This window comes from Rhinolophus sinicus, linkage group LG02 (assembly GCF_036562045.2).
Source record: "Rhinolophus sinicus isolate RSC01 linkage group LG02, ASM3656204v1, whole genome shotgun sequence".
In the NCBI taxonomy this organism is placed as follows: domain Eukaryota; kingdom Metazoa; phylum Chordata; class Mammalia; order Chiroptera; family Rhinolophidae; genus Rhinolophus; species Rhinolophus sinicus.
In genome coordinates this window covers 168,513,814-168,539,425 of record NC_133752.1, presented here as the reverse complement: position 1 = coordinate 168,539,425, position 25,612 = coordinate 168,513,814, and the positions used below count along the sequence as shown (strand labels likewise).

The 25,612-nt window shown below is 33.9% G+C and overlaps 1 protein-coding gene across 22 annotated transcripts in view; it reads left to right on the top strand.

Annotated features, from left to right (window-relative positions):
• The window catches only part of PLEKHA5 (pleckstrin homology domain containing A5), a 204,977-nt gene extending 179,967 nt beyond the window's left edge, over window positions 1-25,010 (top strand). For 12 of the 22 annotated variants that reach the window (XM_019714631.2, XM_019714629.2, XM_019714630.2 and 9 more), the window contains 12 exons: window positions 7,337-7,438; window positions 10,010-10,121; window positions 10,918-10,964; window positions 11,762-11,950; window positions 12,765-12,882; window positions 13,288-13,406; window positions 15,686-15,895; window positions 16,864-17,004; window positions 17,441-17,565; window positions 20,253-20,398; window positions 21,721-21,826; window positions 24,117-25,010. In XM_019714631.2, the coding sequence (XP_019570190.2) occupies window positions 7,337-7,438; window positions 10,010-10,121; window positions 10,918-10,964; window positions 11,762-11,950; window positions 12,765-12,882; window positions 13,288-13,406; window positions 15,686-15,895; window positions 16,864-17,004; window positions 17,441-17,565; window positions 20,253-20,398; window positions 21,721-21,815 (1,404 nt within the window). In that variant the 3' untranslated portion in view covers window positions 21,816-21,826; window positions 24,117-25,010. Of the gene's footprint in view, window positions 1-7,336; window positions 7,439-10,009; window positions 10,122-10,917; window positions 10,965-11,761; window positions 11,951-12,764; window positions 12,883-13,287; window positions 13,407-15,685; window positions 15,896-16,863; window positions 17,005-17,440; window positions 17,566-20,252; window positions 20,399-21,720; window positions 21,827-24,116 lie in introns of those variants that run through there. The other 10 variants (XM_019714634.2, XM_074325956.1, XM_019714643.2 and 7 more) reach the window with 3 other exon arrangements.
• Window positions 25,011-25,612: the final 602 nt, after the last annotated feature.

Genomic DNA, 25,612 nt, shown 5'->3' with positions numbered 1-25,612 from the left:
AAAATTTGATGAATGATTGAACTGAGTGACTTACCCAATGTTACAGAGCTAATAAATGTTCTGTCTAGAACACAAATCCAGATCTTTTAACCATAGTCCTGTAGACTTAGATCTACACGCATTTTTATAATGTCACAAAGAAAATATACACATCTGAAATGTTGCCTACAAAAAAGTAGTCAGTTAATCAGTGATTGGTAGTATTTGGATAGGAAGAAAGAGGAAATGAAAGGTGGCCCATACTGGACAAAACAACTTGAAATATAGCCCAGAAATGAGAATGTAGGAGACGTGTCTGGAGGAGCAAGAAGCAGGACTGACTCGCTGAAATAGGGGTTTGGGAATATGAGATTAGAAAGAGAAAATAGGGTTAAACTGTCAATGCCAACCTAATGAAAAGCTCGGTATCCCTGTGACAACCTGAGTCAAATCAAAATTTCGTTGGAAACTATTTCATGATTGGTGTTTGTTTTGGAAAATTCTAAGGATGTACAGTGTTCATTTTGTTTAGTAACTTAAATCTCATTGGTAGACTTAGAATTTGCTCCATTCCAAGGTTAACGCCAGCCTTGATTGAAGCTTATTAAAAATATTTTAGTAGAAATCAATCATGTTTGAGTATCCTATTTTCTGGTTGTTATCCTATATAATCATTTTCCTAGGTTTCTTTTTCCTTGCCTTCAGCATTATTCATTGATCATTACAAACTCTCAATATGTTCTTCTAAGATGTGTCTTACTACACAGAATACAAACTGTTATTTGTGCCTTTATGTAAACTTACACATATTTGCAGCTTAAAGCTACAGATGATGCATAACATCATACTGGGCTTATGGTGGGTGCTCAATTGACGTTGATTAGATTTAAATTTGAATTAACATTTATGCCAGCAGAATCTCAAAGGACTTCTCTCATTCTTTCACAGTTGATTCAGGGCATTGTTTCAAATCCAAGTGGTGAGGCATAAAATATACAGTAACATAAGAAGTATAACATTAAGGCATCCATAGATCAAAGCTTTGATTTCAGAGAACATCTTCTCACCTGGTTGGCCACTAAGGTACATAAAACTAGGATTATCAGAAGGTAAACATGTAAGGCATGTTTTATGTTTTATTTAACTCTTGAAACTTCTTTCCTGGCCTCTACTTTGTTTTATCTAAGCCTGATTAGTGAGAAAGATTGTTGAAACAGTTGGTTATACCTTGAAATTTTTCAGTGTGTCACTGTCTTAGTTTGGGTTCTCTTCTTAAAGCAGAGCCTGAGATGAGGAACTGGGTTCAGAAGGTTTGTTTGGGAGATGATTCTAGGAAGCAGCAGTAAGGCAATCTGGAGAACGAGACAGGGAGGGAGAAACGCAAATGAAGTTCTCACTACTGAGTTGGTTACCACTGTGGGCAGCTGGAGTTTGATCCCACTGGGGACTCTGAGGAAATGAGCAGAAAGCTTAAGAATTTCCCGCTGAAAGGCTGGGAGGCTGGGTATCTGTCACTCACTGGTCACAGTTGTCTCAGAGTCCTTAATTCACCCACACTTCCAAACTGCCTTAGCTCATCATGAGATGCTGGCATGCATGAAACTGTCCCACAGTTCCTTGCGATCAGGTTTCTGTGGTGTGGAGCTCCTTAAATGTCTGCCACAAGTCACCTCTTTTAGGGAGTTACATTAGGCCTTAGCTCTAAATGGAAAAGATATAGTGTTATATTTTATCAGCTCCACGAGTGCTGCTTTTATTCTTCCAAACAACTCAAGAAGCCAGATGAAACAGATAATCATTCACATACCATAGATGAGAGTTTGTGACTCATCCTATAATGGCAGCAGACTGTATTTGCATTTCTTGTTTGTCACATATATTACCTGGTTTGAGCCTTAAGAAAATGCTGTACAAAATTAATATAATTATCTCCATTTTATTTTCATTTTTATTACCTCTGCTGCGCAGATGAAGAAACTGAGATTCGTGGAGTTTAAATGACCTGCCAAGGTGACATAACTAATGAGGAACAGAGTCAACACCTAAATCTAGGGTTTCTGTATTTTGTACTACACTTCACCATGTGGTCACATGTACTTTCTGAAACTTGGAATGCAATCTATATTGTATTACTCAAAAATGTGGAATTTCAGACAACAGAACAAGTCATCCTGAATCATGATAGTAGATGGCTTCTGCATTTATCCACTGTAAAATAATACCAATATGTGAAATATAGTAATAATCATGAATATTTCTGGAGCAGTTATTGCATACAGGGTTCCATTATAAGTGCTTTATATGCACTTAATCCACATTATAACCCCTTGACATTGGTATTATTACTATGTTAAAAAATGGAAAACTGAGACAAAGAGTGCCCAGAGGTACATCATGAATATGGAGTATGGATAGACTTCCATTAAACTTACTTGTGTTCTAAACTGGATTCTAAGTAGGAGGGCCTTGAGTAAGCAGAGTTTAGAGTACAATGGATAAACTAAGTTGATTGTAAACTTAAAGGGGCAGGGCAACAGGACAAAGGAACTATACTGGGGAGAAGGTTACACTAAATGTCTTCATATATACTCATTTTCAATGTAATAAAGAGCTACTGAGAATCATGGTTATTCCAAAGTGTAATTTTTTACAGTAAGTCTGTCGACATCCATGAATTGTCATGGAATATGCTTTGAAAGATTTTAAGATGGTTTTTAAATGCCCTGGTTATTTCATGATGACAAAATAACATCCTCCCAAAAAAGAGACAGCCAGATGCGATATGCCTCCTCATGTACTGCAGTAGAAAGTACCCAGCAACACTTATGAGGTATTTTTACAAAAAAAAAAAATCAAATCTGAATCTCAAAAAGCCTCCATATCTAACTATGAGTTTATAGGAAATATAAGCAACAGAAGAGTATGCTAAGCATAGGGATTCAATTAGCCAAATACCATAGGCATTCAATTAGCCAAAATACAGAATAGGAGAATCTATACAGAACAAGTGACCCATTCTCTTCAACAAATAAGTTGCAAGGGAATGGGGTGGTGGTATTATAATTAAACATATTGTTAAAGGATTGCTTATTAATGAATTTAAAAATAATTTTCTTATTTTTTCATATTTGTTTCTTTTCTTTAGAAATACATACTGAAGTATTTATGGATGAAATGATAATGATGCTTGGTGTTTGCTTTAAAATAATCCCACATAGGGGTGCCGTGTTAGCTCACTTGGTTAGAGCATGGTCCTAATAACACTAAGGTTGCTGGTTCAATCCCTGCATGGGCCACTGTGATCTGCGCCCTCCTTAATAAATAAATAAATTAAATTAAATAATCCCACAGGGATAGAATGTGGGTGCTATAAATGAAACCAGATTGGCCATGTATTGTGATAATTGTTGAATTCAGGTAGCTGGCACTACTTTTTTGTATATTCGGAATTTCGATTGTGCATATCTGAGAAACACTAAAATAAAATCCACAGAAATGCTGACAAATGTATAGCACAGTAATAAGTCTTTTTTTTTCCTGTACCAGTTCCAGTGTTACAGCTTTTCTATTTTTATAATTACAAAAATTTATTATATCTAAAATTTGTACTGGAAAGAGTAATCACTTTGAGATGGAATATAGTTTTGTTTCCAGGAGATTAGAGGAGAAACTTAAGATATGAGTTAAAGATTGTAAGTAGCCGACAGATAGATAGATAGATAGATAGATAGATAGATAGATAGATAGATAGATAGATAGCCAAAAAGTAGAATTACTATCATTGTTACCATAAACTGGAAATTTAAAACATCGGTATCTCTGTAACCATGACTGATTTAATGATACTCACTTTATGCAGTTTGAATTTGATCCCTCTTAAACATCTTTTTAGATTTAAAAATCCAATACAGTCATTATTAGTTAGGTATAGCGTGTGCTTAGTAAATAGTGATTTTTATTTGAGATGCAGTTATATGACAAGGCAAGTATAAAATCATACAAGACAAATACTAACATTTTTTTATGCCTAGTTCTCGACATATATGGTAAGTTTAAATATTGCAATGCTTTAACTTTCCAGGATTTCATAATGAACATTAATCTGTGATATTTAAAATTGAAAAGAGTTGTTTGAAGCTTACCTTAAGAAGCTAATAAATAATCATACTACATCTATACTATTGTTCCCTCTCCATTTTGAAACTGAAAATCTGTTAATCAATTACCATTTCTTAGATTAAAACTCAGAAACACTGATTGAGAAGCAAACCAGAAGTAAACCAGTCTCTATTAGTTCTAAGCATAATGTGGTAATAATTATTTACTTATTTAAGCATATTGTGTAACAATTCCCTCCCGGGTAGATTTTGTTATAAATTACCATTGATTCTGGACAAGAAAAGGAAAGTTCTTATTACATTAAAAACTTGGAAATGAGGCATTAGTCCTAAGCCTTTCTTAATAAAGACCACAATCTGTGGCTATTACAACTCTGTAGTTAGATATTAAAATCCTCATTGATCTTTTTGGCAGTCTGGGGTTTTATTGCATCTGAGTGTTGCAGACCTATTTAAAATTTTGCTTTTTTTGTTTGTTTGTTTTTGGGGTTTTTTCCCCCACAGTGGCCAAGTCTTCTTTCAGTAAAGTATAAAAAAGTAACCACTATTAAAATTTACTTGCTCCATGCCCTAAATTTAGACGAAGTCACTTTTTTAAAACTCTTCTGCTTTCCCTGTAACAATCCCACACCTGCACGCACATTTTTTTTTTTAACCTTTGTGAGAGTATAACGTATTTTCGGAAAAGTACACAGTATAAGTGTACATATGCGGCCTACGTCCATATCAAGACATTGAATTTTAACTAGCATGCCAGAAGCTGCCCTCCCAGTGACTGCCCCCTCCCAAAAACACCACTCCTTGAATTTTAAACTATATATTAGCTTTGCCTGTTTTTCAACTTTATAAAAGTGTGATCATACAGTATATACTCTTTGGCTTCTTTTAATTTTTTGAGGTCCATCCAGGTGGTTGCAGATTGCAAGATTTCATTGTCTTAACTGTATAGCAGGAAACTCGCCACATTTTTATAGAAAGCACTGTGTCCTGACTTGTGCCTGTGATTTTAAGATAATTGTATATTTGAACATCATTATACCTTTTAATCGTCTTAGTGTACCTATATATTATCTTCTTGACAAAAAATAGTAAGGTCATAATTTAAAGATTTTAACACTGTGCTTATATAATCCGTTAAATTCTTTCATGAAATACTCAGCCAGGTGTTGGGAGGAAACTGAAGTTATGCCAGTGTTGCTGCCCCTTTTCTTTTCGTCCCCTGTTTGACTTGTGTTCTGCCCACACGTAATCATGTTTGAAGAGTCCAGCGGCAATGGCAGAAACGGGGTTGGGCTGGTGGCAGCAGGATTGTGGAACTCAGGCTAAATGATACAGTGCAATGGCAGGACTTTTCCAGGTTAGGAAAAAGTATATTGTGTTTCTTCTCCCCTAAAATAGTGGTAATCTCTAGCCCTCAATCTCTTTTTCTCATATGTTTCTGTGAGAAAGACGAGGATTCCTACCATCCCAAAATGTTCTTACTATATTTAGATACTTCTACAGCACCTTTGGGCCCACCCTGAACTCTGGCTTTTCTACAAGAGAGGTTAGCTATTCGTTTGGCAATGCCATCTTCCTTTGTCGCTGGGCTGTCATTGCGTTTCTTATCCTCATTTTGCCTTCCCCGAAGCTTTCAAAGGTCACTATTTAAATTTGTGGTTTTTAGAAGATGGCTAGAAGCAATTTCATTAAAGGAGATCAATATGCCTATTTATTCAGGTAAAAAAAAACAGTTTGCTGAAGCCAAGTAAAGAGACTACTAATATTTATACAATATAGATGAGATAAAAATCTTTAGTCCCTTATCACTTCTCTTTTTTAAAATTTAATTCATGGTAAACTCTCCTTAATAGACTCCGTAAAGTATCTATATAATAGAGAGATGATAAAAGAAATCTCCAGTGGTTTATCTCTCCTTTTTTAAAAATATAATTCATTGCAAACCTGCTTAAGGAGAACCTGAAATTCAAAAAGCAATTTTTCCAAATGGCAAGATTTTAACACTTTTTAATTTTGTTAAGTATGCACCTTTGAGAAATTTTTCATTGCCTAAGTTTTTAAGTGATTTTAAGCTAGTTACAGAATACACAAAATAAAATAACTCTTTAAAAGAGAGCTTCTAGGAACGTGAGATGTTGGTGGGTTGTTTTTTTTAAAAAAAACACACAAAACAACTTGAGGTTACTTTAAGTAACCTTTGTTCCACACTCAGTGTTCTCTTTTCTTATCCCCAGACTATTGCTGTTGTTAAACTGACATTTCCCAAGGGAATTTCATTCAGAGCAGTTCAAGGCAAGAAATCCCTGGTCATGGGAAGTTCTTAGACAAGAGTTACTAATTTATTTTACAACAGCAGTCAGTAAATATAGAGCATGCCAAAAAAATGTACACACATTTTAAGAAAGGAAAAGAGTATTAAAAGTGTAATACTCAATATATACTGATAACAAAAGAGGAGTACAAGTCATATTTGACTTTTGCAATTACAAAAGGTGCTCAAAGTGGTTACCATCAGCCTCCAGACACTTCTGATTACAGCAAACTACTGCTTGAACAACATTGACCAAAGTGTCCGCTTGTATACATTTTTTGGTACCCCCAGTATTTGATGGTTGTATTACGTGTGCCAGCACCACAATAGATACTGGTGATAAAATAGTAATCAAATATAGTCCCAGCCTTTAGTTTATCAATTTATTGACCTCATACCACTGTCTGAAATTTCTGAAGAGTAACTACAACCCACAGAAGAGTGCCTACACTCCCTCAGAACAGCATTCCTGAAACAATGAAATGATGTATTTTTGAGCTCTTGTAGAATTATTCTATATTCAACAGATAATAGGTGGTCAAAGACCAAATATGAAAAATTTCTCTGATTTTAGGGTTTGGGGGTGATGTTTTTTCCAACAAGAAAAGTATAGGTGGGTAGTATCTATATTGACTGTGAGCAGGATTCACTGACTAGCTTAGTTAGCTGAATTAGGTTTATTACATTTCTGTAAATTCACTCTATGTCATATCAGGCTTCTGGTGTTACTGAAAATCCAACATACCAAAATAAACCTATTTAGTATTTTTATCCATGAAGAAATTTTAATCAGAGCATATAAGAAAATGCTTTAACAGTAAAGGAAAATAAATTTTATTTTGCTCAATGTAAACCACATGATAATTGCAGTGATAACAACATAAAAATATGTTTTCCCCATTAAAGTAATTAAATCTCTGATTTTTAGGAACTGGAACGAGCATGGAGAGACTATGATAAGTTAGAATATGATGTAACTGTTACCAGGAACCAGATGCAAGAGCAACTAGATTGCCTCGGTGAAGTTCAGGTACTAAAGTGTGATGTTTTTGCATTGTTTTAACTGGTTTTCACTGGTACTGTACAAACACCTTGTTAGATCCATGTATGCCCTTAACAGTTTTTTACATTATTGGCTGCCTAAGACCTCGGTTTGAATACTTTCAATGATAGGAATCTCAATATCTCACAAAGCAGCATGTTTCTAATTGTTTAAAAGTTCTTTATTCTATTGGGTACATGGTGTGAGACCTATAATGTTCTGTGCTCCTAGCTAATTACATGTCACTTGGTACTGAGGTATTGAATTATATGGATTTATCAAATAATGGATATTTTATGTTTTTATAAAATTGATTCTCATTCTATATTAAATGCCTCTCCTTTATCAAACTGTATTTAGTCTGTTATCTTGACTGATGCATTATTAGACACAGAGAAGATGCAGCACCATATGGATTAAAGGACCCAGTTTTGTAAGCAAGCAGATCTGGGATCAAGTTCCAGGTGTTAGTTTATTTCTCTGTGAAATGGAAATAATAATACCTGTCTTAAAGTGTTGCTCTGAAACGTGGAGATATGTTTAAGAAATTTTAAAAAGTCACTTCATGCTTTTGGCCATATGTAAATTTGATCATCTGCTGTGGAAACCCAGTGGGCTCAATAGACAAATCAATATAACAAATAAAAGGATCGTAAGCTGACTCATAAAAAACCAACTGATCTCTGTCTGTGCTGTCCAATAGAGTAGCCACTAACCACATGTAGTTTTTGGGTACTTGAAATGTTAGTGTAACTGAATTTTTAATTATATTGCATTTTAATTGTCTAAGTTTAACTATCCAAATGTGATGGTGACTGAAGTTACACTAACAAGATACTAAATACAATAGAAAAAACTACAATTATCTAAGATAAACCAGGGGTCAGCACACTTTTTCTGTAAAAGGCCAGATGTTGAATTATTTAGTATGTAGCGTAATCTTGGGTGTTTTTTTAGTTTGCAGACCAAAGCAGTTTGCCACCCTGATTTAATCTAACAAAAACTGTTCATCATGAAAATGTAATTACTGTATTATAAGACATAAGAGAAGATTTGAATAAATGTCAAAAGTGTGATTGATGTACCATGTTCATCAATGGCCTGATTTAACATTATCACAATGAAAATTCTTCCTATAAGCTCAAGTCTATTTCAAACAAATTTCCAGAACTTTCTGAAATAAATTTAAAAAATAGTTTTAATATTTTTAAGGTAGAGTAAAGACCATAAGCAGTCAAGACATTTTAAAAAAATAAATAAAAAATTAAAAGGCGCACTCTATGAGAAGTAGCATTGCACATGTGATATTAGACCAGTTACATAACAACTCTGCACTTCAGTTTCCACAACTGTAGAAGAAAAGTAATAGTACGTACCCCTGTTGGCTTGTTACAAAGATTAAATGTGTTGATAGTTTTCAAGCACTTGGGCTAGTATCAGGCACATAAAAAATATAAATGTTTGTTATATAAGTAAACAATAAAGACAACATAGACAAACTTAAAACTGGAAATAAATATCTTGACCACTAAAATTCAGTAAGAGTTACTATTTATATTTGCAAAGATTTTTTTTTTTTTTTTGAGAAGCAGTACATTAGCAAAATAGATAAAGAACATTAATAGTTTTAATTCATAAAAAGGGAAAACTCATTGCTAACAAGTATTTGAATATTATTCAAAGTCACTAGTAACTAGAGAAATGTAAAATAAAACAAAGAAAGTGGATATAATTTAGAGTAGACAAAAAATGGCAATGTTAGATTTAGATTCCAAAATTGAAAATTAGTCCCACAAATACATTTAATTCCATTAGTCAAAACGCTTCTAAATATATTTTAGTTGTCTTTTTTTTTTCTTTTTGGCATGTCTCTATGTTCTACAACTTAGGAAGTTAGTATACTTTCCATTTCTTACTCCCCCCCACCAAAAAAAAAAAAGTTTGTGTGTGTGTGTATGGGGGAGGGGAGTGCCAAAAAATGTATACAAGTGGACACTTTGGTCAGCTTTGCTCAAGCAGTAAGTAGTTCACCGTAATCAGAAGTGTCTGGACACTGATGGTAACCACTTTGAGCACCTCTTGTAATTACAGAAGTCAAACGTGACTTGTATTCATCTTTTGTTATTGGTATATATTGAGTATTACAATTTTAATAACAGTTTTCCTTTTCGTAAAATGTGTGTATACATTTTTTTGGCGCCGTGTGTGTGTGTGTTGGGGTTTTGTGAGTTTCTATTTTGTTGTTTTCTTTTTGTTTTTGTTTTGCATTTTTAGTCCCTTCTGATCAGTATTGCTTCCTAGGATCAGAAATAATAGCGCAAAACTTACTGAGGCGATAATGAAATAGTATACTTCAGGCTGAAAAATTAAATTTTTTTCTTTGCTTTGTTTTTGCCACTGAAGTTGCAAAATTTTTGAGAATGTGTTAAATATTCTGAAAATTTAATCCATTACAATTCTGATTTATTAAATATATAATTAGTGAGATTTATAGCTTTATTTAATGATTTTTTTTAATGATTTTTTTTTTTCCTCTGTGTGGTATGTTTTTACTGATAGACTGAATCAGCAGGAATTCAGCGTGCACAGATTCAGAAAGAACTTTGGAGAATCCAAGATGTCATGGAAGGACTGAGTAAGCACAAACAGCAAAGAGCCACTACAGAAACAGGTAAGGTAGCTTTTTGTATTCTATTCTGCAGTAATTGACCATAATATTATATCTAAATGGGATGACACATAGAATTGGGTTACTTTTGTTATTTTAATAGATTTTTGACATCCGAAAACAGAAACTTTTCTTTGTGGCATTGAATCAGTACACACGTTTATAAGTAAAAAGCAAAATCTCTGCCAGCTCACCCACTCAAAAGTATTGTAATTATAAACACATACTGTTTTGGGTTTTGGAGTTTTTCCCCCCACAACAAAAAATGGAATCATTCTATACCTATTTTTAACCATTGCTTTTTTTTCCCTTGATTACAATACTATATCTGTATAAGAATTCATTGCATAGATGAACTGTAATTTTTCCATTCTGTGTTGATAAACATGTTTTCTGGTTTTGAAGTTTGTTTCTTTGTTCGTTTTTCCTGTCATAAGCTGTGCTGTAATGACCATTATTGTATATATAACTAAGCATACATGCTAGTGCTATGGATTCCAAGAAGTGGGAAATGAGCACATATTTTTCCATTTTGATAGGCAGAGCCAAATTGCCCTCCTAAAAGATTATATCAAAATGTACTTACGCCAGTGAATGTTTGAGAAAACCCATCTCCTATACTATTGTTTAAATTGGTTGCTTTAATTTGTGTTTTTTAGTGTAATTGGTTTCAAATTCAGCAGACATTTATAAATGAAGGATTAGAAACTGAAGGCTTTGTTTAAAATTGAAATGGCATTTTTCTATGGTGTTAGAAAGATATGTTTAGTATAAGTTATGTTTTATAATTTTTTAATAGGTATGGCAGTATCAAAGCCTTTCTCAACAGTTAAGTACAAAAGTGAGGTAAGTTTGGATTGTTTGTCTAACTATAAATTATTTTAAATGTTTAAAACATGAAATAGAATTGTCTTCTCTACTCATAACAAAAATGTTTTCTAACTATATTTAAGTGTCATTGTTTTAATCTTGAAATTTCACCAGTTTAGTAATTTGGTACTTCTAACAAATGTGATTTTTCTTCCCTTAATGCAAAAAGGAAAAAATTGAATCACTATTTTTTAATCTATGTTAGAACTTTAACATTGTCATGTTTTCTAATATTTATTGTTTGAAAGTTTATTGTTTCTTCTCATACTTGGTCAAATTTGTGGGGTAATTGATAGATAAGTTGGGTGTGTGTCATGCGTACCATAAAGAAATTACAATTACAAAGAGATACTGTCAATCTAATTGAAAGCATCGGTGGTCTTCAATTTTGTATAAAAGCCAATCAAAAAGAAATGTGGTTTTTTTTTCCTTAAATAATGCAAAAAAAAAAAAAAAATAGGTAATAAGATTTTCAAATTAATTATTTTCTTCTATTTTTAAAATGAAATACAGCAGTTTCGTACAGCATTTTGATGCTGAGCTTCAGAGTAAAGCTAACCTGCATGTTACAAAAAAAGTTTAAATACAACCATATTTAAAACCCAGTTATTGGCTATCAAATATTTTTGGTTTTATTTTCAATATGAGACTTATGGCTTGGCAGTGTCCCTTTATCTTAAAGCTAATTTAAGTTAACTTACCATTGCAAAGAATTTAGATATACTTAATTCAATGTGCTTATCTAAATAAGGTGACTATTCTACAATCTTTAGGAAGAGGAAGTAGTCCCACCTCGTCCTCCACTTCCTCGGTCCTATGACTTTACAGAGCAACCTCCCATAATCCCCCCTCTGCCCAGTGATAGCAGCTCCTTGCTCTGTTATAGCAGGGGCCCAGTCCATCTGCCTGAAGACAAGAAGATTCATCAAGTTCAAGGATATACAAGAAATGGATCTCACTCTGTAAGTGGCTGCAATAGCCACAGAATAATCAATCATACATGCCCTCTCATTTTTTAAAGTGAATTTCTTTTACATCCAGACTTGTTCTTATTATAACACCAGTTTTAGCCAGTGCTTTTTGTTTATGATGTTACCATTTTGTTTTTCCTGTTTTGGTTTTACCATTCTCACTTTTTAATATTTTCACAATTTTAATAATCATTCATAATTTTATATTTTTCATAAAATTACTTTGCATTTGTCTAAGGAGTCGTATTTTAAATAGACCATTTCAAGATATAAGGGACTACATGAAATGATTAGTTCAGAAAGAAGCAAGAAAGAAAAAGATTGTTACTAGGAATGATAAAAGGGTTGGGATGTGGTCAGTTCAGTCTAGGAAAACTATTAGAGGATGCAGACATTGCCAAGGAGAGGCGTTACCCATGGAAAACTGAAAATAACAGGTTTGGCGTTAAACAAATAAATGTAAAATATAATAAGCAAGGAGAAGAAAATAAGCAAAAAAGGAATAGGGCCAACTGAGTTATGATATAATTATTTTCAGAACTCAGTTATACTATAATAAAAGTGTTCTAATTACTTTGTCCCTAAGAAGAATATTCTTAATTTACCAAAACATTTACCAGTTAAAAATAATATTTCAATTCTTTTTCTACCTTAGTTGTAACATATGTATGAATTGTGTTATACCCAAGATAGCTGACTGAGGTTTTTAATTTTTAGAGCTTGATTTGAGTCCTTAGAAGTAAACATTTTAAAAGAAACTTTTAGCAATGCTTTTTTTTTTGTAATTGTGTATCTTCCTTTCAAGGGTCCAGATTATAGACTCTACAAGAGTGAACCAGAGTTAACAACAGTGGCAGAAGTTGATGAATCTAATGGAGAAGAAAAATCAGAACCTGTTTCAGAAATAGAAACTTCAGTTAAAGGTCAGCATTTGGGATATGTTTTATCTCCTGTGTGTTTTTCAGGCATTTTAGCAATAAATTCAGTTTACATGTTGACCCAGTACATCTATCTTCTTTTCTTTACAGGGTTGTTGTGAGGATATGTGAGCCATTAAGTACACTATTATAAATTTTACAATTAATATTTAATATTACCTGTTAATCTGTAGAACTTTATCTCTAAATTTAACCCTAAATTTCTCTGGTAGTATCATTGCCTGGCTTATTAGGTAGAATAACTAATGGAAGGCTACTACATTTTCCCTGGCTCTTTTCAAACAATAAATTTGCCTTTGGTTTGCAAAAGCTTCAAAAATTGAGTATGTCAAAAGAAGCAATGTTGTGTGAGAGCTGTTCTGTAGAACTTACTGGTGTTTTAATTTTTAGGTTCCCACTTTCCTGTTGGAGTAGTCCCTCCAAGGACAAAATCACCAACACCCGAATCTTCAACAATAGCCTCATATGTAACCTTAAGGAAAACTAAGAAGATGATGGATTCAAGAACGGTATTTAAATAGAAATTAATTTCTAAAAGGATTCTCAAACCTATTTATTGCTTTCTTTCATATGTTTCCATTTTTAGTGCTTTATCAAAAAAATTTACATACTCTTAAGCAAAACTTAGTAATCTTACTTTTTTAAAACTGTGTTCAGGGAATTAGCACCTGAGAGGACAGACCTACGCAGTAACTAATCTAGGTTTCCTTTGACCAGCATTGACATGGGGCTTAGTCCACAGTTTGTGGAACCTGTTCTCAGATAGCTGCCTTGTATTTGATCCCTTGACATGTCTAAGAATTTCCTTGATGAGAGTGGTACACATGTCCTGTGGTCACCCAAGTTAATGGCTTTTCAAGCTAGCCTAAATCTGCAGGGCCTTTCAACTGTCGTGGATGTGCAGTTTGTCAATCCAGTGGTTACTCTAGAAAATGTAAGTTGGGATTGGGAAATAAATCCTGTATTTCACACTTTCATCTGAGATCCATTTAATTCAAACTGGCTGTAAACCAGTCTAATCTTGTTCTTGTGAAGATTCTCAGGAAGATTACCTCCCTTTCACCAAATAGTCTTAGAAATTTGATCTGGAAAAGAACTTTTACTTTTTATCTTTATAAATTCTCTACTTATTTGGTATGGAATAATTTTAAGCTAGAAGAAAAGAATAAAAGGTACTACAACTAAAAAGGTTTTTGGTTATTCTTGAAAGATATTAAAGTATATGCTAAAAAATCTTAAAAATTTATATATAAGAAACATAATATTTTAAATTAGCACAGAAATTATGAAGACCTATAAAGATAATTAGTATAGAATAAAAATAACAGCTATGTTACCAGTATTCACATTGGTGTTCATGGTTCTGTCAATAGAATACTACTGCTTGTTCATAGAGTTAGGCATTTTTTGCAGATTAGAAGGGTGCTCTTTTGGAAATTGTAATGTTAAATAAACAAAAAAAGGACTAAAAAATGCATGCTGAGGTCAAGCAGAAAGATATTAATGGATTTATATTATTCTACGACTACCTTTTTTTTAATAACTATCTTGAGTACTCGAAGTAGACTTTTACGTAACCAAATACTGGAAATATTGGAAACTATAGTTATATAATATTGGTATAAGAAAGATCTTTATAAGTAATATCAATGCCAAAAGAAAATACTTACAATGTAATAGACAAGTTACATAATAGAGAGGAATAAACATAAATCAGTTTTTTTTAAGGGTTTTTTTTTTATAGGAAATAATGAGAATCATCATTTAGGTCCATTAAGACTTTTTGTTTTTCCTTTTCGTTTTGGTTTTTACTTGAGTACTTTAAGATATTTATTCTATACAATAGAAAATAGTTCTAGAGCTATAGCTCCTGCCCTGCATTTTTCATATTGCAGTGGAAAGAAAAGAATCTTAGCCATTAGCCTGACACAGTACTTGGTTACAGAAATATTTACCTATGACCTGTTCTCTGAAAAACTCCGACTCCTCCAATGTCTCAGTCAGTTCCCACCAATTCAGCCCTGAAGATGCAAAGAAATCTATGGATTCTCTTCTATAGTTCCTAGAATTTGTTCAATATTTAAAAGTTCTATTACATAAAATAAGCTAAAATTTGCTATGACTAGTTATCAAAGTATTTATTTTGAATCTTACACCAATGTCATGTTGCATGTTTAGTAAGAAAGTGAAAAAGTAAGAATTGGTTGTTTAATATGACTGATATTTTTAAACCCTTCCATAAACCATACAAATGAGTCGTATGTAAGTAATGTTTTCAAATTAAACCTGTCCGTTTTATAGCAGATAGGTACTTCCACAGTTTTATTATTGATCGGAAACTAAGGATGTTTTCTCCACTAATCTTTCACGGTAAATATGTGGCTTAAAAGCATCACATTTTCATTAAAAGAAACTGGTGATATTTAGAAGCTGTGTCCCCTATTTTGTCCTAGTTTGAGTTTTATACAATGTCCTGTTTCAGGCCCATGGCGTAGGATCATCCCAGAGCTGCCATACCCTTTTGTATTATTTAGAGAGAAAAAAATACCCTCACTAGTTTCTCTTTTTTCTCTCCTGCCTCCCCTTTTTTTCTTTCTTTCCATCACGACCGTGCATCAGCAATTACCTGTTAAGGATAAAATAATTCTGGTGTTATCTAAATGACATTCAAAACCTCCACTTTTGATTCTGAAGACAAAAGAAGTGCATTTTAGAACATTTTTTTTTCTAACTCACTTTTCTGAAGTTACTCTATTTTTGTATTCATATGTTTATTCTTAATTTAAAGGAAAGACCAAGAAGTGCAGTGGAACAGCTCTGTTTGGCTGAAAGTACTCGACCTAGGATGACTGTGGAAGAACAAATGGAAAGAATAAGGAGACATCAACAAGCATGCTTAAGGGAAAAGAAAAAGGGGTTAAATGTCATTGGTGCTTTAGAGCAATCGGCCTTACAAAGTCTTTCAAATTTAAGGGATAATCCATTCAGGGTTACCCAGGTATATCAATTGCTTTTAATCATTCTTGTGTGAAAATCTAATATCATTTGAATCTTGGAATCATAGTTACATGTTTTATGGGTTTTCAAATGACTACAAGATGGATAGTTGTTTTATGTTATTTAATCTTACAATAATAAGCTAAGACAGTTTAGTAAAATGGAAATTACCCTGGGTTAAAAAAAAAAAACAGAGCTAAATTACTTGTTGGATGCCCTTGCATCAATTGTGGACTTACGCTGCTCTACTGTAAATCAGATAATGATTCAACCTGCCCTGTCTACTTCACAGAGATACTAAGAAGATAAAAATGCTTTCAGCAAATGTAAATTGCCATGCAGGCTACCAAGATAGTCCCCAATTCCCCTCCCAATAAAATGTGTATTACTCTGTCCTAATTTAATGTGACCTAAATTGTAGCAGGAAGAGAGCTTCTAAATAAAAGTTCTACTATTCCTCATGTCTCGATTTGAACTTTGGAAAGTGACACCATTCTGTTCCTTATTGTTTGTTTGTTACCCTGATTCATAAGTATGGAGCCAACTAGTAAACCTTTTTAGTAGCTTCAGTCTGGTCTGACCCTGTAAGTAGACGTGGATCAACTGAAAGTGCTTCCCTATCTTCATAGAAATTCCTGTTCGTTTAACCAAGAGCAGGCATTGCTAATGGAGAGTAACTCATTAACAGTTGAATAACTGCACATTCTACAAATTACAAAAGGAGAAATTTAAAGTGAGAGTTTAAAAAATGTGTAGACTACTGCCATATGTTAATATGCTATATACTAATATATCGATAATTAATGTATATGAATATATTGATATATATTAAATATATACATTTCCTCTTGGTTTTCATAAGGAAACCTTATGAGTGAAGATCCAGCTTTTTTCACAATTAACAGGTGCTATCTAAATAGCTGCCTGTTACCGGTTTGAATCTAAGAATGCTATATATCTTTTGGACAGACTCGAAGGAAGGATGATAACATTAAGGAACTGGACACTGTCAGTAGAGAAAATGATGTAAAGCCAAACCATGAAAGTCCTGCAGCAGAAATTGTTCGACTAATAGAAGCTGAACCTCAAAATACGGATTTCAGCACAGAGGTAGAGAGATTATTTAGAGCAGATATTCCAAAGGGGTAGATTTTTGAAGATTAGGTCAAGATATAAAGTAATATTTCATTCTGTCGCAGAAGCCATAGATCTAAGTGAAATGATCAGTTTTGAATAATCTGATTAACTGAAAACTTTTAAAACATGATCAACCACGGCTGGAATAAATTACTGTTAACCCAATTAAAGAATCGTATATCCCAAAACAACTAGCTTATAGCTTCATCCCTTTGGGCAAATAACCTTTTATCCTAATAGTAAAAAATGTTAATATTTTTAATATACTTGCATCTAAATTTATATTTCAGTAAATATTTGACAGGGTATGATTTTTTTAATAAACTTTTATTGGGATCATTTTAGGTTTACTAATAAATATTTAATGTGGTACAAATGCTTTAAAAAAATTTTCCATCTTATTTTATAGTTTAAAAAAACTGAAAATGTTTTTTATGAAACACGTATCAAACCTGAGCCAAATGGAGTAAATGCTAAGGAAGTGATGGATGAAGAAAAAAACAAAGAAAAAATGCCTGAGGATGTTTCATACAGGTAATAATAGTTAGGGAATACAAACAAACAAGAGAATCAGTCACAGATTTGTGTAACTGCTTAAAAATGGTGAACTTCAGAGTCAAAGTCTTGGATTCCAGTCCCAGCATAGAACTTAGGAGCTGTAATATCTTGAGCAAGTTATATAACCTTCTTAAGCTGTAGGTTCCTCACTTGTGAAAATGGGGATAAATAATAGCTGTCTCACAAGTGAATTTTAAGGATTTAAGTAAGAAAATACATGTATAGCATTAACACTGTACTGAGTACCTGAGTGTTCAGTAAGTACCTGTTTTTTAAAAAATGGCAAAGATACATGAGCTGTAGCAAAGTAAGCACCTCAGCATTGCCTACATAATGATAGACATTGATCAGAAGTCTAAGTTGTCTGATAAGTGTCTTGGTGTAGATTTAACCCCTGGTCATTCACAGACTGTGAAAAGAATTCATGAGACTCTACAAAATGGGAGAGCAAGAAAGCTTTATTGAAAGTCAGGTAGAGAGAGAGAGAGAGAGAGAGAGTTCTGTTTGAAACTGGCAAAGGGAGTTTTGCCAGGGCAGAACCTGATAGGGATAGCTGCAGCAGGTTTCTGTTTAGCTGGAGTTTTATATTTAAGCAGGATGTAGGGTGCTTGTCAGCTTGCAGTGGGGCTGCCATTACAATTGTCTTCTCCTGGGAACTGTCCTGTTCCCATCTATGATAGATGTCAGCTTGCAGGGGGTTGCTGTTGCGAGTAGGATCTGTTCTCTTCCCATCTATGATGGGTGTTTGTTAGTTTACAGGGTGTCGCGGTTGTGATTGGGAACTGTTCTATTCCTACCTATGATGGATGTAAGGTGCTTGTCAGCTTGCAGGTGCAGTGCTAGCTGGGAGATTCAGAGCCAAGTGGTTAATTTTTAAGCTCATTCTTGCTAACTCACAAGCTCGCTCCTGTTAACTCTGCCTGTCCCATCCTGCAAGCTCACAAGGCAGCTCCTGTTAACTCTTTACTTGTCTCATCAATAATCATTCCAGAAATTACAGTGAATTGCTGTTTATTTTTTAGCTATATTTGTTAACTAGCCTTCTTAAGTGCATATCCTCAATTTCACCCTCCATTAAAAAACAACCTGTGCTGGAAAAGAGAAATGATGTGATTTACTGTTATTAGGAATGCCTTTGTCTCTTCAATGAATGGCAAGATTGAATTTGAAAAATATTTGGCAATAGCTTATAAGAAAAATACATCTCTGCTGAATTTTTGTTAATAGGCATAGATTGAAACACATCCAGTATATTAAAAATCTATGAGTTCATGATGATTTAACAACAAAAAATAATTTGTTGGCCACTTTTGGGGATGCTTAAGAATCGAATCATTATTATTCTAAAACTTAAAGAGACTCTAAATTTATCTTGCCTTTCCCAAACAAACTACAGCCAAAGAGTTAATGTGGAAATATTTTTTTATTAAGAAGAATTTCATTCAGTAAGGCATGAGAGACAGAATATCACTGCTTTGCTAACCCTAAAGAAATAATGGATTTGAATAAAATTTCTCAGTGGTTGCTAAAGCTATTAGATGAAAAACTCTGACAGGGAACTTTGTAATAAATGGATCAAGCTGATAAGCACTGAAATCATGGATTATTTTTAACATCATGAAAAGTGACGACCTGGTAATACAATAGTGCACGACACCCACCTTCTTTCCCCCAAAAACTTAAATCTGATCAGGCTTCAAAATTACATTGGTTTATAAAAAATATGACGGATACAATAATCAAAATTCAGAATGTGGTAAATTGTATAGGACAGATAAACCTGGTTCTTTCACAAATAAATGGCAATGACCCTTTCGGGGTGTGTGGGGTGGGTTATTTTAGATTAAAGTAGACTTTAAGAGATTTGTCAGGCAAATCACACTGTATAGACTTTGACTCCTGATTCAAACTGGTTACTAAAATTATATTATGGGAAATACAGTCAGTAATGTTGTAAAAACTGTTTGGTGTCAGATGGGTACTAGACTTATCGGGAGGATCAGTTCATAAATTATGTAAATGACTAACCACTATGCTGTACACCTGAAAGTAATGTAAAATAATATTGAATGTCAACTGTAATTAAAATATATGTATAATCGCGGGCTATAAGGTACAGCACAGGGAATATGGTCAATGGTGTTGTAATAACTATGTACGGTTTCAGAGGTGTAGTAGATTTGGTGGGGTTATCACTTTGTGAGGGGTGTATATGTCTAATTATTATCTTGTTTTGTACACCTGAAACTAATAATAAATAATGCCAAAAAATTATAAGGCAATAAAGTAAATTTGAGCCCTAATTGGATATTTGGTAATATTAAGGTATTATAAATACAAAGTGAAATATTTACAGATTGAATGATATGTCTGGAATGAGCTTTAAAAATGATTTAGGGATTTTAGATGAAACAAGATTGACAAAATGTAGATAATCATTGAAGCTCAGGGTAAAGGTTTCGTATTCACTCTAATTTTTTTTTAATGTTTGCGGTTTCTATGAGAAAGGGGGAAAAGAAAAGAGATTGATTGCAAGGAAAATGTTAGCAGTTCTTAAATATAGATGATGGCCATCGTTTCTATGGGGTTAAAATATTTGATAACAATAAATTGGGAAAAGATAGCGTTCTATAATAAATTTTGAAATATCATATTTTTATTAGCCCTCAAGAAGAGAAACAGATCACAAATCATAAATCAGAAGGCCACCCTGAAGAAAATACAAAGGACAATATTCACGAGCAGGAAGAAAGTATTGTTTCTTATGAACTAATTCCTGAGGCTTCTAAAGGAAACCAAACAATGGCAGGTAGATATTACACATGTCATGATTTTCTCACTGGTGCTTCCTCTGAACCTCTGGAGATTCTAGCAAGCGAGCCACTTAAGTACTTTGAGTACAGATTAATCAACCTTTGCCTTCCCACCTTCAGGAAGGATGCACCTGGACAAAGGAGGAAAGGGTGACCCTGCCTAACCAGACAGATCCACACAGAGGCTGTCCTGGCTTGGGATCAGTTTGTTCATTTTTTATTTTGTTTTTGTTTTTTATCTTAACACATACCATAATTTTTTTTCTAATAAGAATATCCTTCATTAGTTGCAAAATTTACCTGTTTACTCTGAGCCTAGATTCTCAAGAGTGTTCACAAACCTATCACTTTGGAAACTATGGAAGACTGAATATCTAAACTAATAGGATGGGTTTGTTTTCTCTAGCCCCTCCTACAGTAATGGATTATAGTCCACATCTGGGGTTTTCTTTCATGGAAGACTGTGGTCCAAAGTATGTTAAAAATTAAAATTTTCTGTGCTATTCTTTCATATTTTTTAGACTCTTCACATGTCTTTTGTTCTTTCTTTACAATTTTGGTTAGGGGTGGAGATAGGAGATCGTACTGCCTACCAGTGCATATTATCAGCTTTGCTTCTCAAAAATCATTCCTAGTAATCCTCCCTCCCTACCACCACCAATCATTTTGCAGAAGGGTAAATACAGTGAAGTTGAGTTCTTTAGGATTCTTCTACTTAGGTAGAGCATTGTCTGTATTTTATATACATATAATATGCAAATTTATATCATCATGTTCCCTTGTAACCAGTATTAAGCACTGTCTTTGCCTTCATTTCTATCACTTATAAGAAGGATATGTGCACTGGAATGCTCACTTTTTTTTTAATTGTCACTGACCACTTTCAGTTATTGATGTGGCAGGTCTAGGTCAAAGTGGTGTGTGGGTATATTAAAACTACAACATTTAAACCATCTATAATATTTAACTCCATGGAACTAGAAAGGCTTTTAATAGTGAGACCCAACAAGAGTAATTCACTGATAGACACATGAAAATTGACCTTAAAGAAAAAAAAATATTCCAATTTTATTGGGATATGATTGACATCTAACATTGTATGAGTTTAAGGTATACAAGGAAGTAGACTATTCAAAAAGTCTTCGAGTGGCATTTCATATTGAATAATCAGTTCCCAGATTAGTAAAGAACAGAACCCAAATACAACTAACTCCTCTTTGAAACATATTCTTATTGTGTGGCATCACGGCATCAGATTTCCTTCCTCAAATGTATCTTAAAGATATTTATTTTCCCCCATTTTCTTGGTGTGTTTTAGTGAAAAGTGTGTCCTCGTCTCCTGAGTGCTCAGCATCACCGGTCCCGTCCACTCAGCCTCAGCTCACCGAAGGATCACATTTCATGTGTGTGTAACCTCCAGAAAAGTACGTTGTTTCCCTTTGCTTTTCCCTTACAGTTTCTGACTGGAATTTTATTCATTTGTTGGTTTAGTGAATAAAAACTGAGATTAATTCTGAACTGTAGGTTAGGGATAGTTGGCAGAGCAAGTAGGCCATGTATTTGAACCATGGGCAGTAACTCACATTTCCAACATGGGTCCTTCCAATGATTTGTTGTGTGACAGCATTTCTCTGTCTCCTATTTCATCATCTGTAAAAACAGCAAAACTTGGAGCATGCGGCCTATGCCAAGACAAGCCTTACAGTGTTTTGCAGCTGTGCTCCCAACTTAATGTTCCTTTCTGTAGTCAGATCTGAGAATTCTGTTTAAGTCATTACATGTTGATTGAGTAATGTGTTTTAGAGTTAGTATGACATATCTACCGCATTGGGAGTTTAATTATTTTAAAGGACAAAGAAATGTTTATAGTATAGCCAACTGGATGGAATAGTAAAATCTTTAATACCTATCAGAAAATATTTCTAAATGATTTTTTTTTTTTTTTTTACGTCAGTGAGATAGCTACTAAAAAATAACCACGAGTGGGGACAGGGACAAGGAGAAAGCCTTTCTTGAATAATGTTCCTTAGACCATAGTTTCAGAACAGAATAATTTCCTAAGGTCTTACTTTTAAACTTAAACAATTGCTGAATCCTACGTGCATTTTGGTACATATAGATACACTTTTTAACTTTTCAGAAAAGCTGTGAGGTATGGAGTGAGCATTTTAAGCCGTTTTCTGCATTTTTTTCTCTCAGTATCTACCAGATCTAGTAATGTTTTGTCCCATAAAATTACCCCCAGTTTCTGTTACACAATTATAAGCAGCAAAAGCACCTGGAGACATTGTGATCACTGTTACTCATACAGTCTTTGATTTTTAGATTCTCAGAATAAATGAATACAAGTACTAACTTGACTACATTTATCTGGTATTGTTTTTTTTCTATAATCCACTTCCATTCACACCTTTTTTATTCCCCCCTTTCTTCCGCCTCCCCCACCCCACTCCGTTTCAAGCCATTGTTTCTCAGTCTAGTTGTGTAGGACGCAACTCCCTGACCCATGCTGGTATTATGAGCCTTACGCTCCCTCCGGCTGAGGCAGTTGATTGCCAGTCCAGGGCACAGCTCACTGGCCCATGTGGGAATCGAACCGGCGACCTCCACGTTAGGAGCATGATGTTCCAACCATCTGAGCCACTGGGTCGGCCCCCCCATTCACACCTTTTTATAGCAGCTATAATCTGTGCCCTTCCCTAATGCCAGAAGGACTTATGCTTCACTATCTTGTCGTATTTGTAACTTTTATTTGAGATTCTGTCTACTTGGATCTTAGAAGAAGCCTTTGTGTGCTGTCAGTTGGTATCAATGCAGGACTGACATCCTTTCTGGAGTTACAAACAACCTATTTGTTATAGTCTTACCTATGTCTTGCCTCTGTCACTCAATGTGTTTAGACTTTTAACTTAATATGTTCAGAAGTGACAGTTGCCACTAGTGACTGAATAACACCAGACATAAACATTATGCTCATTTGATTCCTCTTGTGCAAAGAGTTGATCAGTGGCCTCTGTCTGTCTTAGTGGAGAAATGTACATTAAAAGCTACTCTCCTTATCTTTTGGTTCAACAAACAGGTTCGCAATTCATTCCACATAGACTATTCTGATAATACAGAATGTTCAGTGAAAACTCAAGTATATTTCCAGTTTCTTTAAGATGTTATTATTGAATTTTGTTCTGTTTTACTTTTATTCCAAGAGCCAGTGGAATACTGGAATGAGGTACAGTTATTACCAGATATTTTCCAATCTTACAGCATGCAGCCCGCACAAGCAACTAGTGACAATCAAACTTGTATTATTTTACGTCTTCCTATTGTGTATATGTCATCTTTCTGTACTAGTTGTTTTGGTAGAACTTAGGAAAGTTTTACAAATGGCACTGCTATGTAGGCTGCTCAATATATTATTACATATTTTAGTGACGTTATGCAAATCTTTGCTCATTTTGTGGATTTTTTAGATTCAGCCACACATTTGGGTACATTTTTTAATTCAGAATTGATATTTAATTGAATTATGTTTCTTTGCTTTGTGAATTAAGCTTACGGAAATGAAAAAGAAACGTCCTTTAATTGTATTAATGTTTTAGGATTTTCATGGCCATGCTTGTCATTCTATTGTTATAGAATGTCACCCTTAGTTACTTTAGGAAATGGTCATTCATTAAATCGCAGGTGTCATAATAAATTTCCCTCTTTATTTTTCAGCTATGCTGTCTTCTGGTGAAACCATTCACACCTAAAGACATGACCTCCAGCAATGTGAGAAGATATTGTACAGTATATTTTAAATCTATGAAATTCATAGTTCTGATGCTTTTGGTCACAGAGCATCATTTTATCACTTCTGGAAAATGTTTATTCCAAACAGCTTTAATGGCCCATATGTACACTCCATAATCTCAAGGTTATTCTTCGGACACCAGCTTGCTGCTATGATTTCAGAGCATAAGTAAAGGTGCTTTTTACTGTGCAGTCTTCAGCAAGAGCTTACATAGTTGCTGATTCCCAGATTTTGATGTTTCTAAAGCCTAGGTGGAATTATATTGCTTTTGCTTTTCAGTACATCAGTTTTATTTCCAATGAAGCTTCTTTTCCTTTTTTTTTTTTTTTTTTGTTGTTGTTGTCGTCGTTCCATTTTGGCTACTGCAGTGCTTTGTTTCATACTTGATTTGTAAAAATTTTATATATATATATGTATATATATATTTAAAATGTGCCATTTTATTATTGCTAAGTGAAGTATGTCCTGTTTTCTGCCATAATTATTTTCCAGTCAAATTGCAATGTCAGCAGTTACTGCCACACTCTTGTCAGCTTAAACACAAATGTTACCGCTTACTTTTTCTTGAAAAACAATTTAAAATGTAGGTATTTTGAAGTACTGGGCTTATACTTCATTGGAATAGATGTGTACAGCAATAAGCAGGTTTTCAAATCCAGTACTTAGTTTGTGTACAAATGTAATTATGTTCATTGTGTATATATTATACAATGAGCACATGTAATGTAAGTATTAAAGGCTACTTACTATTGTTTAAATGCAAATGTTCATATCTCATTTCTTTTTTATCATGTTAAATAAATGTTGATGTTCTTAAATCACTTGTGTTAGAATTTTTGCTCTTTCCATCTAAAATGGAAAGTCTGAGGCTCAAGAGACTTCTAGAACCTTTTCTGTCATCTAGTCCAACCCTCCCATGTCAAGGTTGAGGAACTTGAGGCCCAGAGAGATAAATTGATTTAGCCACAGTCACATTTCTTTTAATGACAGAATTTGGACCAGAATATCGTTTTTCTGACTTTTCCTCTGAGGCCATAAGCTCAACACCACTGGGCAAATTTAGTTTTGTGAAGTCTTTTAACACCTGTTTCTGTTTGTTTCCCTGTTGTGGAAACTAGCATCTGCAGTCTCACTCTGCTCAGTAGATTCGACTTTGAGAGGCGTGTGTAGGGCAGAAGGTTGTTTCTCTGACACGAGTAACTAGAAACCGTTTCATCATAAGTAGGACCCTCAGAGATCATTTTCTCTTACAATTCATTCTTTGCAGATGTTCACGCTCTTCAGACTCAATTACATTTTCTTCCCTCTATAACCTTTTGTTCATGCTGTATATTGTTCCCAGAGTACAGGGAAATTTGATGCTTTTGGATTCCTATATAAAATGGCTGAAACAAAATTGGCACTGGTCAGTCTTCCTTTT